The sequence below is a fragment of the Metopolophium dirhodum genome, chromosome 4 (genome assembly GCF_019925205.1).
Source record: "Metopolophium dirhodum isolate CAU chromosome 4, ASM1992520v1, whole genome shotgun sequence".
In the NCBI taxonomy this organism is placed as follows: domain Eukaryota; kingdom Metazoa; phylum Arthropoda; class Insecta; order Hemiptera; family Aphididae; genus Metopolophium; species Metopolophium dirhodum.
Window position 1 is genome coordinate 14,645,581 of NC_083563.1, and position 17,608 is coordinate 14,663,188.

The following is a 17,608-nucleotide window of genomic DNA, read 5'->3' on the forward strand; positions in this document are numbered from 1 at the left end:
TTTTTACAATAAGAACACACTGGTTTTAAAAATTCTTAATTCATAAAATTCCCGATACTGTAAAATATATTATAACCAGTCACTTCAAGTTTCAACCAGTAACCAATTGATCAGTAAATAAGTTTTTAATTTTCAAGTATTTTAATGTGTAGATTGCTTATGACTTATGTTGATGTTGATGGAATTAAATCGAACAAAAAAATTTTCATATCTGAAGGTAGGCAAATTTGAATACAAGCGCAATATTGGTATATTGACCGTAAGTAAAATATAAAGAGCCAAATTGGTACACTGGCCCTAAACAAAAACTTTGTTTTAGACGCAATTGGTCCATGCCTTTATCTTCTATACTATTATGTACATTGACACATTGTACTTTATAATATATTTCTATAATTATATTATTATATCAACTATCATTTGGAAACATTCATTATTTAGCGCCAAAATTGTTCGTCGTACGTGATAACATTATTCATCGGGCATCGGTGAACAACAGACGTTGGCCAGCCTGTGTCTGTAATTTATTATTTGATAAGCGACGTCGTATACTCGTGTACTTTTCTTCACAACTCTGAAATCACATTTCTTCCGAGTGAATTCGTAAACGCCGAAATTTACTTACGGAAAACTTTTGGTCTGCGCACAACCGAAAGGTAAGTCTTGTACAGATAATTTTATTTTCAAGCAGTTCATTGAATAAGTTTAAAGAATACTAAGTTAATAATTTAACGGTTGTTGACTAGCGTTCGGATAAAATCGTACGCTTACGCGTCAACGATATTATTAAGTTAAAACTTGTTTTGTCTACGACCACATTTTAATTGGAGTGGTTTCTGTTTTTTTTGATACTTATTGGATAGCCATTACGATTTATGATAATTCATATTTATTAACTAAATGTTAGAGTCTTTCACAAAAAGCCCTAAGGCACGTTTTAAAAAATGTTTTGAGGTTATGTTGACATGTTAATTATATAGGTACTAATTTCATTTTTCAGCACACATCAACATGCAAATTTTCGTGAAAACCCTTACAGGGAAGACCATCACCCTTGAGGTCGAGTCTTCAGACACTATCGAAAATGTCAAAGCCAAAATTCAAGATAAAGAAGGTATCCCACCCGATCAACAACGTTTGATCTTCGCCGGCAAGCAGCTTGAAGACGGACGTACATTGTCGGATTATAACATCCAAAAGGGTATGTGTATTCGATAAGAACTAAAAAGTATAAGATAAATACTACAATATACCTAATATTTTATGGTTAATTATATTAATGATTTACCTAGTTTTTACTTATTTTGATTTGATAAATAAGAGGTACAATGATTTTATATAAAATGTATTTTATGAAAATACCTACTTGAGAAGATTAAGACTAAGGCCGGGTGCACATTAAATGGACGGCCAAGCTATTGCTGTGGGTAGTGGCTGTTTTTTGTTTCACTGCACTGTGCGTTCGGACAAAAAAATTATTTTTTGAATTTTGTAATTTTTGTAATTAATTTATTTTATTCTATTTTTAACACAAAAAACACTCCACTATGGTTAAAAATTAATTCATTTTTGAATCAAAAGAAGATAAACTTTATTACATTTATTTATTCCAAATATTATGTACAGGCGTCACTTTATAATTTGAAAACTCCATACATCAAACTAAATTTACCTAAGTACCTATTAGTGTTAAAATATTTTTAATTTTAGACAAATTATATTTTGTTGTAGATTGATTTCTAGGTATAAATATTAAATTGTTATTATATTTTGTTGGAAAATATCTAAAATACTTTATCATTCTATTAGGTACTTTTGAAATTTAATTCTTATTGGCGATTGAAAGTGATAAGATGTAACAGGGACGCTGTGTATCATTTATATGTTATTTTACTAGTTCCCCGTTATAGGTCCACCTCCCGCCGGCCTGATAATTGTTAAGCTTTCAATAGCCAATAGATCTTGCTTAATACAATCTAAGGAAATTAATAATTTTTTTTTTATTTAGAATCTACATTGCATTTGGTATTACGTCTGCGTGGTGGTGTTATTGAGCCTACTCTTCGTTTGTTGGCCCAGAAATACAACTGTGATAAAATGATTTGCCGTAAATGTTATGCTCGTCTTCACCCAAGAGCAACTAACTGTCGTAAGAAGAAGTGTGGACACACTAACAACTTGCGCCCAAAGAAGAAGTTGAAGTAAACGCATTTTGCTTGTACTCCGAGGAAAACTACAAACATTTTCTTGGTTTTAAATTTTATCATTCAATTGTAAAATTACAAATTTATAAAACATAAATAAACTAAAAACAACAAAAGTATGTCTTGGTAATTTATTTTTGACAAATTATTATTCTTATATTCTTAAATTATAATTAATTTATATTTTCTAATATCCTTTTTATGGTTTATCTTATGTAATTGGGTACTTACTAAAGAACTATTTGTTGTATTATTATTTATATAATTCACAAATAACAACTTATTTAAAATCAAGTTCAGAGTTCAGAATAGTATTATTAATAGTCTAATTTAGAAATTTCAATGCTAGGAAATGTTAAAGATAATTATTTCAAATTTTCTCTATTTACTATTATTATTTTTAATTGGCACTGATTTATTTAAATTTATTTATGGTGGTGATTAGTTTATGAGTGCTATGAGAATTTATTGTATATGTCAGTAATAAGTAAGCAGTGTTATATGTCTTAAAGAAGAACTCAAGATATAATGGGGTTTGTATTGTAAGAGTATCTAATATGATCTTATCTTATGGATATACCATAATGTGCATATTGATAAATAAATAAATTCAAGGATGTACAGTGTAATTTAAATAAAACAATTTAAAACCAGGGTGATTCAAAGTAAAACAAAATTTGAATGATAGATAAGTAGAATATCGTTAAATGTTGATTAATAATTTTTAAAAATGGAGTTACGGTTTAAGAGCATGTCATGTGTAGTCTTGGTTTTTCAAATGTGTGAAATTGAAATACTATATTGGCAAAACCAATTTTGTAATTATAGTAAATTTACATATCAAAATTAAAGCTAAAAACATAATATCTTTTTGTATGTTTTTTTATGATTTTTTAAATTTCATTATTTTACTTGCTTTAATATAATTGCATAATTTACTTACATTTTTCATTTAATAGTCAAACTGAAAATTTATAAAACAAATATAATACAAAAAACAATAACTTGCAGAAAAATTTTAATATAAAAAAAACTCATTTATAATACAATATTTATACCCCTTAAAGTGATAATATATCAGTTCACTCTTATACATGGACTAAGACCTTAGCCTCTGCTCTTATATTAAAAACCTCTTAACATGATAAAAACTTAAAGCAGGGAAAACCACAGATTTTTGTTAGCATCAACAATTTGAGAAATTGAGGAGTATACAACTACTGTCAACTTATGTAGTGTCTTAATTATGTTTTTTTAATTATAATTAGCTTAATATAACATATGTATCTACGAGGCTATCCAGCTATGTTGATATTAATATTAAATAGTTATGACACCAACATAAAACTGTGAACTAGTTGGAAGTAAGATAGAATAAATTAAGTGCTTAGTTAAATAATGATGTAGGTGCATCAAATAAAAAAAAGCATTAACCTATGCATAATCGACTAATGGAAAAATGAAGCCAATTCCTTATAGTCACAAATAAAATAACTTATGTGACACGTTTTACTGTTACACCTTATATTGGCAATATTATTGTAGGTATTTGCCAGTTACTAATTAATAACTAATTATTTATAAGTGAATGTGAAATGCATAATAGTAGGTATGTCTATTGTATCTATATTTTTGTCTGTATTAGTATAGTTTTACAAAAATATTGATACTTTAAAGCTTAATGTTGTATACTTAACTATGTTGTCATAACTTATAATAGGGTTTGTATCAATTTGCACATTTTTACTAGAAATATGTGATACCTCATGGTAACAGTTAATTTCCATGTAAGCACAAAATACATTATCCACATCATGGCAACATAAATTCTGAATTTGTGAGTTTGTACATATAACACGGTATAACAGTATAAGATATAACATAACATAATAATATGTAGGACGTAGGTATATCATCTAAAACGGGGCCTTGCAAATTAATAACTATATATTTATAAATATAGGTAGGTAGATAATAATTATTACCTATTTAATATTTTACTATATCATTTTCTTACTATTTTTTTTATTTTTTTTTTGTGAATCATAATTATATGTAGGTAATAATATAGGAAGTGTCACCGATGGCCATGTGTTGTTCCTTTATTCAAAATTATGTTAACTGTCATATTATTTGTTACTTTTAGCCTATATTCCTATTGTATCTAATGATACAGATTGTATATTGAATATTGATTATTGCTTGTAAAAATAAAAAAATGTAATACCTACAAAATAAATTAAATATTATTTAACATTGCTGGCACTCATTTTATATCAATTAAAATTTTAAAACCAAATTCATAATATATGCTTATTGTTCTTATTGAAATATGGTTTTTACTTTTCACCGTTATTTTGGTGTAATAACTCGATTAATGAATCCCTAGGTACTATATATATTATATGTGGGAATGTGTTACTTAGGTAGGTACCTACTCCGGATGAAAATGCTTCATACTTATTTAACATCAATATTGTAATCGTAACAAAACATTTATTCTATCTATTTTCGTTAACATTTTGATAATAGTTATAATTAACTAATTTATTGTGTTAGCATTGACTATTGAGTATTGTCAACAATTGAACAGTTATAGTTGAACGTCTTGAACACTGTCGCCTATCACTGTGAAGGAGATGAGTAGTTGACATTTTCATGCGGGATATTTCGTAGGTATTTGCGTAAAACCGAATAAGTCTATTCATTATTTTTCGGCTTTTTTTTTTGTATATCTGTCAATAATATTAACATTAATTACTATTTAGTCTAAGATACCGTATCTAAAAACAGTATTATACAATAATTAGGAGTTATCAAATTATGTGATTGTTTAAAGTAACTAAATATTGATCGTAACATGTTGTTCATCAGCTCTAAAATTTAGCTAGCCCCTGTGGCCTAATGGATAAGGCATCGGTCTCCTAAACCGGGGATTGTGGGTTCGAGTCCCACCAGGGGTATGCGTTAATTTTGCAATTTCTTCGAGTTTTTTTCATGTAATGGACTATTGAATATTATTTTAATTTAGTAGGTACGTTGTTATACTTTTATTATTTTACTGTAGCTAATTATGATTTATTCTTATTAAGAGCCGTGTTGTATTGGACGAAGTTAGTATATGTCTCGTATACTTATAGGTCTATTAAGTTACAGATTATGTAAATATTATTATCCAAATAAAAATATAAAAATATTGTGCTATCAAACTACAACCAGTTGTATTATTTATATTTAAGATAAAATCAAATAATTCGCATTATTAGTAAGAATGTTCGTAATAATTTATTACGAAATGGGATATTCAGATCAGGAATAAAACACAGTGTTCGCAAAGTCCACTTAAAAATACATATTGTACCTATTCGTTCACGTTAACGAACAAGGTTTTTTTCAGTTCTTAAAACACGGGTATTCATTATTCATCTGGGTTGTAGATTTTTATTTATTCAATGAACATTTTGAAAAGATATAAGTAGTTAATAAATGTTGTTTTTTTTATTCAAGCAATGATTAAACAACATACAATTAGATGCCCAACAAGCAACAATTTTAAATAGAACACTTTTACCTAAATGGCTAAATCCAATATAATCACTGGGATACCTACCAAAATTATTAAATTCAAAATCTAGTTACAACATATAAATATAATGTAAAATATACTTGAAAATAAGTCTGATACAAGTATAGGTGTTATTAGCTTATAACTTATAATTCTAGGGAAACAATGATCATATACCAATAACCTAGCCATTATTTATAAAAGGCAAATGAGAGGGAGGGGGCAATTAAAATCTATGAATTATAAATATGTTTTTGTTAATAATAGTAACCATGATAACGAAAAACTTAGGAAAAATTGGTCAGAAACAAATAAATCTTGTATCCAGCTGAAAACTATATTTATGTTAAAATTTAAAATCTATATTTAGGACATAGGTACATAATTTTTTTAATAGATATATTAAGTTATATTTTTTATGAAATTCGATCCTATTTAAAATGTTAAACGGAGAATATTGATTTTAGTTATTTTGTTGTAGCTTAAAAATATTATTTATCATTTTAACAAGTATAAAACTTGACAACAAAATATAAAATAATACACTTTACAAAACATTAAACAAGAAAAACTTACGACTTAATAGTATGTCGTATGAATTATGCCTATTACGTGGTGATATCGTTTTAGCATTTGCGTTGAATTTTAATTAATAATATGTGCTTGTGACGTACTGACGTATAATATCTTACTGCGAGAAATATACTAAATGACAAATGCTTTATTATTATTTATTCATTTTGAGTTGATATTAAATGAGTTCAAAGATTTATTTTGAGGGACTAAAAGTAGTTTGTACCTAAAGAAGCAGTATTCAGTAACTGAATTTCAGTTAGTAGCATTGGCCATTGCTATGGTACAAACAATGAGTAGCTATTACAATTTACACATTACAGGTACCTATAATAGGTACGACCTTAACCAACACCTTTACTAAATTACCCCTCGACATTTGTACCTTCCCATTAAACGTGTTCATCATATGAAATAAGTATTAAATTTACTCAATCTAAGTAAATGGACCAATATATAACAAAAACAAATTTGAAATTTTTTTTTTATATCAGTTTATTTACCTCATATACATGGCTGAGTATGTTTTTTTGTCCAGTTTCAAGTATTGCAGCCTGCTCCATAGTCACAATTCGCAAGGGCGGCAAATACATAATAGTATTTATTCCGTTGCCGTTGTAAAGCTACTTTAAGAATAGTGTATACAGTATAGGTTATATTTACTTTTGCCGAAAACATTGCATTTGAAAATATCATATGTAAATAAAATGACATACTTTAAAGTTTAAAAGTTACAACTTACAAGAACCTACGAATAATATTTTTAAATTTCAACAGAATAAATAAAAACTCTATTCTCTGTTTAAATATTCATAAACTTAGAATAGGTACCCATGAAAAAAATTGCACCTAAATATTTTTTAGGTTTTTTTGTTCCTATATGAATTATTAACGGGTATACATTGTATTAAATCTTCAAGCCTTAGCTAAAATTTTTTTTTTTAATTATTAACTACAAATTAATATGCACATTTTAGTGATTTTGATTTGTTTTGTCAAAATTTTAACTTTGAATACTTATAAAATAAATCTTGCCTATCTTCAATATTTTTTAACTGTTTATATATTAACTTATGAGGAACCTTGTATTAAATTTTCAAGTTTTCTGATCAAGTGAAAAATTTTTTTTGATAATAAGTAATTGAACTAAAAAAAAGGTGGATAAGTGGATGTCGCTCTGCTGCACAGTAGGTTACAAGTGGGTTACTGTAATGGATGGTGTTAAATTTGAATTCAATGATATAATATCATTGTATAAGAAAAACGATTCTGAGCGAAAACGGTCAGTCAGCCTATGATATTACCAAGTATATTTGATGATATTATTGTGAATAAAGTAGTTTTATATATAACCTATTTACGTGGAGCCTTGTTTTAAATTTTCAATCCTTAGCCATAAAAGTTAAACATTTTATACATTTTTAACTACAAAATAATTAATAAATTATAAATTTGATAAATGTTGCTATTAGAACGATATATCAGGAGCCTGATATTAAATGTTCACGCTTTTTTACCCAACAAATAAAATTTTATTGATATTTATAGAAAAAAAAACTAAAAAAATTGAAAACTGACAATTTCCGTAAACGGCTCAAAAAGAGTCAAAATATTTTCAAAATTTTATGCTGTATAGAAAACGCTAATATAAACATTCAGTGAAATTTTCAAGTATCTACAGTCATTCGTTTTTTAATTACAATAAAGTAAGAAAATTGTTACATGAGAAATCGAGTGAATATCAAATGTTGTAAAAATATAAATTTTAGACGCTCATAAAAATTTAATTTAAGTTTCTTGTAGACATTTTTTTTTTGATAAAGGTAGAAAAACTTATGATTAATCTTATATTACATTTTCAAATCTAAGATTTAAAAAGAAAAATTTTTATGAATTCTCAACTCAAAATAATTTGCTAATTTTCGTAGGTTAGGTAATATCATTGTATAAGAAAAACGATTCTGAGCGAAAACGGTCAGTCAGCCTATGATATTACCAAGTATATTTTATGATATTATTGTGAATAAAGTAATTTATATATAACCTATTTACGTGGAGCCTTGTTTTAAATTTTCAATCCTTAGCCATAAAAGTTAAACATTTTATACATTTTTAACTACAAAATAATTAATAAATTATAAATTTGATAAATGTTGCTATTAGAACGATATATCAGGAGCCTGATATTAAATGTTCACGCTTTTTTACCCAACAAATAAAATTTTATTGATATTTATAGAAAAAAAACTAAAAAAATTAAAAACTGACAATGTCCGTAAACAGCTCAAAAAGAGTCAAAGTATTTTCAAAATTAGGAAATGAATGTTTTCGAATATTAGTTTGCGTAAAAATTCCCTTTTTTCCAAAATTTTTTTTTCCGCCTGATTATTTTTAAAATTACTTGGAATTTTTATTTTGTCCTCCAAAAGTACCATATAGATTCACTTTAGACCCGAAAAGAGGCTGGAGAAATTGAAGGTCAAAGCATTATTTCTAGTTGCTACTAGAAATTTTGTACACAAAATCAATGCATTTATCGATCCACTCAGCACTTTATTTCTTAATAGACATGTAACAATATAACAATATAACAATGACATGCAATTAGCTTAAGCGTTTAACCCTTATGGTGGACTTGTGATCTAAATTTGTGGTAAATTAAATCCAAAGTACCTACTATCATGTTTGTAGAAAACATAGTATACATATTGTATATAGGTACTATTTTTTAATTTTATGTATAGGTCCTTATACATCGCAGTTATACATATACCCAGTGTGTTATTTTACTTTGAACTCGTTATCAACAAGGTCTTCGACTAATCGAGTTGTTAAAAAGTAAATTAATACGTATATAACACTGAAGTATTATAATCTAAACGTGTGATGGTGAGAAACCTGCAGTACTATAGTATTCAATAACTGAATTTCAGTTATCAGCTTGAGAGTAAACGAGTAGGTGCTGGGTGAATCTACACAAAACTATGTGTCGACATTTGTACCTTACTGATCAATTTGTTAATAAGTAATTAGAGTATTATAATATTTACTCAATCTAAGTAAATGAACAAATATATAATGAAAAACAATTTTTGAATTTTTTTAATAATAAGATTACTTTCATCTAACATGTTGCGGAGTATGTTTATTTGTTCAGTTTTATGTATCGCAGCCTGCACCATAGTCACAAGGGCGGCAAATATATTGGTATTTATGCCGTTACCGATTAAAAGCCATTTTCGCGGATTTCAACCGTTGTTCGAAGAGTTAGCACACCGAGGACACAATGTAACGGTAGCTAGTTCATTCCCTCTAGATCGTCAAATTGTCAACTACACGGATATAGGGCCATTTATTAACAAAGAAAGAGGTTCGTAAACTTTAAAAATTTGTACAATGTTTAATACCCGAAAACACATAAAACGTATAAAATATCAAATTAACATAACAATGTATCAATGTGAGACCAACGCGGTTCAATTAAAAAATTACAATTTTAATGTTATTTTAAAAATATTAAATAATATTGAATTTTATTCCGTTCTCGCCTTCCCGGCATAGGCGAATTAGATCTTAAATTTGGGGGGGGGGGGGCTACAGCCCTGGTATTTTTATAATGAGTAATTAAGTGACATTCACCATTTATACATTAATGTTACAAGTTTACAACAATAAAATGGGGAAGACTATTTTTCTGTTTAATTTATTGACAACTTCTATGTAGTAAAAACTACCAGCCATAATACGCCACACACAGCTAGGGTCATACAAATTATATTATATAGTTTATATAAAAACGATATAAACGATATTTTAAATTAAAATTTATAAATGTAGCTACTGTTAGTGGGAGTATAGGAATTACGAAAGGAGAGGCTAAAATAAAAGTTAGGACGCTTCCCCCCCCTCTCCCACAATAGTTACACCTATGCACTCCAACCTACTCGCGTATAATATAGGTAGAAACAAATAGGTAAGTATTAGTTATAATTCAGTTACACAGTAGATATGTAGATAATGACTCTCTAATTAATTTAAAAACTGTATAATTTATAGCATTTACAACTTGCTCGTAGAGTGATTTCTTATTGTAATTGTATACGATATTTTTGTTTTATCACACTAATTAGTAACTGGTGCATTGTATATAATGTACAGACAACATAGACATCATGATACACTATACAACTATCAGTTCGTTAGATCAATCATACTATTATATTATTATTATATAATTATATGCATATTATTGTATATTATATTTGATAAAAATAACGATGATCAAGCTGACTTAATTTGTAACGGAAATTGTAGTCGTTCCTTTATTGATAACGAGCGTTTTGTTTATTTTATTAATATTATTGTTAATATTTGTTTCAGTGAGAAATGTAATGGAATTAGTGCACATGAACTTCGTAACGTCGGTCCAAATGAAATGGGACCTTGGTATAAGATTTTCCGATGTAGTCATGTCGCACGAGAACATGAAAAAGTTCGTCCAATCGAATTCGGATTCGTTCGATTTGGTCATGATCGAAACTTTCAGTCAAGAGTACACTATCGCAATGGGCCACAAATTCAACGCCCCTGTCATAAATCTTGCACCGGCGATGCCCTGGGTCAGTATTAGCAAATGGCTGCACAACCCTTCCACATTTTCGTACATACCGGACGTGTGTTTGCATTCAACGGGCGATATGGGTTTTGTGGACCGTTTAAAAAACACCATAACAGGGCTCATGCAGTCTTATGTTGAGAATTACTTGTATTTACCTAAAATGATGGAAGCGATGAACAAACACTTCAAGTACGAAGGTTGGGAGTCCAGGCCTCCACTCGAGCATATGTTGAAAAATGTGTCCCTAACATTGGTCAACTCAAATTTTGCGATTGGTGTACCTAGACCGTATCTTCCCGGTATCGTTGAAGTAGGTGGAATGCACTTAACAACCCCGAAATCCCTACCTGAGGCGAGTTATAAAAGTTAGATGTAACTGATTTAAGAACTGATTATAGTGATTATTATACTACCTAGATGGCTAGGTACTATAAGTTGTAAAAAGTTAAACATTTTTATTTAAACATCATTGTTTTTTTATTTTAGAATCTTCAAACTTTTTTAGATGATGCAGATGATGGGGTAATATTTTTCAGTTTTGGTTCGGTAGTTAATTTAAATGACGTGCCCAAAGAAAAATTAAACATTTTTCTTAGTGTCATTCAAAAATTAAGACAGAAAGTAATTCTAAAATGGACACCTAATGATAGTGTAAAGCTGTCTAAAAACATTATGACTGGTTCATGGTTTCCACAAAACGACATTTTAGGTAAATATTGTCAGTAATACAAAATAAAAAAGGTGGATAAATGGATGTCGCTGTGCTGTATAGTAGGTTACAAGTGGGTTACTGTAATGGATGGTGTTAAATTTGAATTCAATGATATAATATCATTGTATAAGAAAAACGATTCTGAGCGAAAACGGTCAGTCAGCCTATGATATTACCAAGTATATTTGATGATATTATTGTGAATAAAGTAATTTATATATAACCTATTTACGTGGAGCCTTGTTTTAAATTTTCAATCCTTAGCCATAAAAGTTAAACATTTTATACATTTTTAACTACAAAATAATTTATAAATTATAAATTTGATAAATAGTGTCAAAATTTGAACTTTAAATGCTTATAAAAAAAAATTGTGCCTATGTATTTTTAATATTTTTTAACTGCTATTAGAACGATATATCAGCAGCCTTATATTAAATTTTCACGCTTTTTTACCAAACAAATAAAATTTTATTGATATTTATAGAAAAAAAACTAAAATAATTTAAAACTGACTATGTCCGTAAACAGCTCAAAAAGAATCAAATTATTTTCAAAATTTTATCGTGTATAGAAAATGCTAATATAAAACATTCAGTGAAATTTTCAAGTATCTACAGTCATACGTTTTTTAATTACAACAAAATAAGAAAATCGTTACATGAGAAATCGAGTGAATATCAAATGTTGTAAAAATATGAATTTCAAACGTTCATAAAAATTTAATTTGACTTTCTTGTAGACATTTTTTTTTTGATATAGGTAGGTAAACTTATGGATAATCTTGTATTACATTTTCGAATCTTAGATTGAAAAAGAAAAATTTTTATGAATTCTCAACTCAAAATAATTTGATAATTTTCGTGATTTTTCCGTATTTTGTCAATATATGAACTTTAAATGCTTACAAATAAAAACCGTGACTAAGGATTTTTAATTTTTTTCATCTGCCTTTGAAACAATAACTTAGGAGTCTTCTATTAAATTTTCAAGCTTTTTTAACCAACAAATAACATTTTATTGATATTTATAGAAAAAAAACTAAAGTAAAATGGAAACTGAAAATGTCCGTAAACAGCTCAAAATAAGTCAAAATATTTGGAAAATTTTATGGTGTATATAAAATGGTAATATAAACATTCAGTCAAAATTTCATGTACCTACGGTCATTTGTTTTTGAGTTGCACCAAAAACTAAAATCGATTTTCTCAAAAACAGATTTTACGTAAAAATTCCCGTTTTTCCTTAATTTTTCTTTTGTTTTTCACGTCGCTTGTGAAAACTACTGGGAAATTTTTACTTTTGACCCCCCAAAATACCATCTAGATTCACTTTCCTATCAGAAAAGTTACTGTTGAAGAAAATCCAAGCATTTTTACTGTCCTAAAAGGTGATGACAGACACAAAAATAAAAATTTTAAAAAAAACACACATCATTGTAAAATCAATACATTCATCGCTTCGCTCAGAATCTAAAAGAAAAAAATTAAATGTTTTCGTAGGTGAAAAAAAAATAATATTCTTTACAAGGAAAGAATATAAGAAAGTCAATAATAAATGTAATGTTTAAAATGTTTATACTTGAAAATAATATGTCCCAACACTGGTAGAGGTACGCAAAACAAAATTAAAAATTTTAATTTGTAAACAAATAATTATTAATTATTGTTGACTTTTGAGGAGCGATGAATGTATTGGTTTTACAATGAAGTGTGTGTTTTTTTTTAAATTTTTTTTATTTGTGTCTGCCATCACCTTTTAGGACAGTAAAAATGCTTAAATTTTCTTCAACAGTATCTTTTCTAATAGAAAAGTGAATCTGGTTGGTACTTAGAGGTCAAAAGTAAAAAATTCCCAGTAGTTTTCAAAAGCGCCGGGAAAAACAACAAAAAAATTAAGAAAAACGTGAATTCTTACGCAAAATCAGTTTTTGACAAAATCGATTTTGGATTTTTATGTAACTCTAAAAACAAATAATCGAAAATACATGACATTTTTATTGTATATTTATATCAAATTTAACACCATCCATAACAGTGACGCACTTGTAACCTACTGTACAGTAGAACGACACCCATTTGCCCACCTTTTTTTTTTTCTTTTGATACCAATACGTTTAAGGTACCTATATAATTATTAATTATTAATCCGATGGCAATAGGCATTCTTTCACCAAAACCATTTTCACACAAAAAACAAGCCCAATGCTTAATCTATAATTTTCTATTGGCTTGGGCGGGACAGCTAGTAAAATATAATAATTTATTAAATATATTTTGTAGTATACCTGTATCAGTGGCGTAATCAGGGGGAGCTGGGGGGCTGTAACCCCCTCCTGAAATTTCAAGAAAATTAAAATAGAATTTTATGATCGATGAAAGTAACTGCAAATACAATAATTTGTATTGCTGTATATGAACCGAAACCTAAAATAAAACCTCAGCACCAGTATCCTAAACTCTTGGGAGACCCTAGTAAACAAACTCTGTGTAAACACATTAGCATCCCCCAAATAAAAATATAATAAATAATATATATAATATAAATAAAATATATGTATATATTATGTATGATTATGTTGCATAGCACATCCAAACGTTAGACTATTCATAACCCACGGAGGATTGCATAGTATAGAAGAAACCGTTAGTAATGCAATACCTATAGTCGGAGTACCATTTTTTGCTGACCAGTATTTAAACATGAAAATAGCTGAGGAGAAAGGTTATGGTAAACTTGTAAATTTTTTTGAAATGACCGAAGAATCATTTGAAAATGCCATCATAGAAGTACTGTCGAATGTGATGTATGTTAATGTTATATAATATAATTTATGCATATTGTATATAATATATATTAAATAATAAACTATATTCTTAAAATAATTGGTACTAAATTAGGTATAAAGAGATGGTAAAGATCCAGAGTCAAATATTCAAAGATCAACCAATGAAACCCTTGGATCGAGCTGTTTACTGGGTCGAATATGTTATTCGGAATGGTGGAGCTAAACATCTTATAAGTGACTCAATAGAGTTAAACGATGTAGAGTATGTTGTGTTAGACTTATCATTGTTTTTGCTTGGATTAATTGGACTGATAATATTTAGTTGTGTTATTTGGTAAAGGCAAATATGATATCTAAAAAAATAATTACAGAATAATTATAACCTTTTTATAAAACTACGATTTTGTAATTTATTTTTAGAAATCAATAAACACATTTTAAACAAGTACGATTATGTTTTATTTTATTATTTTGTGAGTAATAACTAATAAGTAGCTTTTTACAAAGAGAAAAATCTAACATTTGTACAGATTTGTATAATAGCTACTAGCTACTAGCTAGGTAGGCATAAGAATATTAAGAATAATAATGTATAACACATAAGTATATAGGTACATGTTATTATTCAACATAAATTCTAACCTAAATCATTGATTTTTTTTAGGTCCATTTCAATGGCCCCCCCACTTTCGAAATTTGAACTTCTGACCACGCCAAACGTTTGTGCATCGTTTGTGCAGAAATGTGCACCAGGTCCCGACGTTTGTGCACAAAAACTCCCAGCGTTATCCAAAAAACAAAGTGGGGGGGCCATTGAAACGAGACACTCTCTTTTTGGAAAATTGAAATTTTTAATGTGCCAAACGTTTGTGCATCGTTTGTGCAGAAATGTGCACCAGGTCCCGACGTTTGTGCACAAAAACTCCCAGCGCTATCCAAAAAACAAAGTGAGGGGTATTAACACGAGGGTCCCCGTTTTTTGAAATTTTAAATATTTGTCATATTAATAAATGTTGTTTACGTACCTAATAGGTTTAATAGAATTTTACTATTGCCATGTAAACGTATGACAAATAAAATCTTCAAATATTTTTAATTTATCAAGAAAGCATTATCTTGTTCTAATGTTTTTGATTTCAAAATTGTATGAATAAATACAGTTTTTTCTTTATGCATTTCTTTACTTTATATTTTATATTATATTTTGCTGATGAAAATGTGTTTATGGACAGGTACCTCAACTCGACGTTGCTGTATGTCCGGTCCAATAATGTAAGTTATAAGTCATTGTGTATATTTTAATACAATAAAAGCATAGTAAAAAAATAATTAATAGACTATATTAATATAGTACCTACTTAATTAATTTAATATACCTAACCGTACCTATATACATATAAAAATATTATAATAATATATTATTTATGTTTGAATTCATTAGAACAATGGCGTATCAGACGTCGCTCCCAAACCGGTCGACATCCATCTGCATAACTGTGAAAACGTCTATATTTAAAAATTGTTATAGTATAATATTTATCTAATAAATTAATTTTCTTTAGCATTCCGCAAGAATGAGCGGTATAGTTTGAAAACTTACCAAAGTTATCTGGTGGATGTCGATACGTTGGTGAGCAGCCATCGCACATAGGTCTGATGTACCTATGGAAAGTTATTATTGGATCGGTCATAATATTACGCTGAGAAGTTATCTGTCCATAAACTTATTTTCAGATTTGTAGGCCAATTCCGTTGCCATTTTTTAATCATTCTTTGTTTTTATTAAGGTTGAGGTGTAACAGCATTTTAGGGGCTATTGTAATTCCCACTTTCAGGACTTTATCATACATACAGCCGACAGCCCGATGACCTACATTTTTGTGTATTCTGGTCTACCCTATGATGGCCGCGAAGTAACGATCACGTCACAGTTTATCAGATTGCCCAGTTTAAAAGAGTATCCAACAATTTCATCGGATATGTACGCCATATATCGTGACATAGCGCTGGGCCAGCATAATTTTGTCCGGATCAATATCTACAAAAATGACATCCCAATTATTAGAAACTAATAATATAGGTAATTAATATTTATTATAATATAATATAATATTAAACTCATTATACCCAGTTATTACGATTAAGTAGAAATAATATTTTTCAGCCTATGATATTACCAAGTATATTTGATGATATCATAGTGAATAAAGTAATTTATATATAACTTATTTACGTGGAACCTTGTTTTAAATTTTTAATTCTTAGCTACAAAAGTTGAACATTTTATAAATTTTTAACTACAAAATAATTATTAAATTATAAATTTGATAAATGTTGTCAAAATTTGAACTTTAAATCCTTATAAATAAAAATTGAGCCTATGTATTTTTAATATTTTTTAACTGCTATTAGAACGATATATCAGCAGCCTTATATTAAATTTTCACGCTTTTTTACCAAACAAATAAAATTTTATTGATATTTATAGAAAAAAAAACTAAAATAATTGAAAACTGACTATGTCCGTAAACAACTCAAAAAGAATCAAATTATTTTCAAAATTTTATCGTGTATAGAAAATGCTAATATAAACATTCAGTGAAATTTTCAAGTATCTACAGTCATTCGTTTTTTAATTACAACAAAATAAGAAAATCGTTACATGAGAAATCGAGTGAATATCAAATGTTGTAAAAATATGAATTTCAAACGTTCATAAAAATTTAATTTGACTTTCTTGTAGACATTTTTTTTTTGATATAGGTAGGTAAACTTATGGATAATCTTGTATTACATTTTCGAATCTTAGATTGAAAAAGAAAAATTTTTATGAATTCTCAACTCAAAATAATTTGATAATTTTCGCGATTTTTCCGTATTTTGTCAATATTTGAACTTTAAATACTTATAAATAAAAACCGTGACTAAGGATTTTTAATTTTTTTCATCTGCGTTTGAAACAATAACTTAGGAGCCTTCTATTAAATTTTCAAGCTTTTTTAACCAACAAATAACATTTTATTGATATTTATAGAAAAAAAAAACTAAAATAAAATGGAAACTGAAAATGTCCGTAAACAGCTCAAAATAAGTCAAAATATTTGGAAAATGTTATGGTGTATAGAAAATGCTAATATAAGCATTCAGT

At 27.9% G+C, this 17,608-nt stretch overlaps 2 protein-coding genes and 1 non-coding gene across 4 annotated transcripts; all 3 read left to right on the top strand.

Annotated features, from left to right (window-relative positions):
* Positions 1 to 498: 498 nt before the first annotated feature.
* LOC132943350 (ubiquitin-ribosomal protein eL40 fusion protein) lies at positions 499 to 2,323 on the top strand. The gene is made up of 3 exons (XM_061012314.1): positions 499 to 656; positions 1,001 to 1,201; positions 2,009 to 2,323. Exons 2-3 carry the CDS (start codon positions 1,012 to 1,014, stop codon positions 2,203 to 2,205), a joined length of 387 nt encoding a protein of 128 aa, XP_060868297.1. The 5' UTR covers positions 499 to 656; positions 1,001 to 1,011; the 3' UTR covers positions 2,206 to 2,323.
* A 2,771-nt stretch (positions 2,324 to 5,094) lies between these two features.
* Trnar-ccu (transfer RNA arginine (anticodon CCU)) lies at positions 5,095 to 5,167 on the top strand. The gene has a single exon. It is a non-coding gene; the product is annotated as a tRNA-Arg (tRNA).
* Positions 5,168 to 9,288: 4,121 nt separating this feature from the next.
* On the top strand, positions 9,289 to 14,911 carry LOC132942361 (UDP-glycosyltransferase UGT4-like). 2 transcript variants are annotated; one of them, XM_061010673.1, is made up of 5 exons: positions 9,289 to 9,712; positions 10,723 to 11,312; positions 11,447 to 11,669; positions 14,259 to 14,478; positions 14,573 to 14,911. In XM_061010673.1, the coding sequence occupies exons 1-5, from the start codon at positions 9,472 to 9,474 to the stop codon at positions 14,796 to 14,798; spliced, it is 1,500 nt and encodes a 499-aa protein (XP_060866656.1). In that variant the 5' UTR covers positions 9,289 to 9,471; the 3' UTR covers positions 14,799 to 14,911. The 2 variants fall into 2 exon arrangements, with proteins under 2 accessions (XP_060866656.1, XP_060866657.1); XM_061010674.1 differs by having other exon boundaries at positions 10,723 to 11,270.
* Positions 14,912 to 17,608: the final 2,697 nt, after the last annotated feature.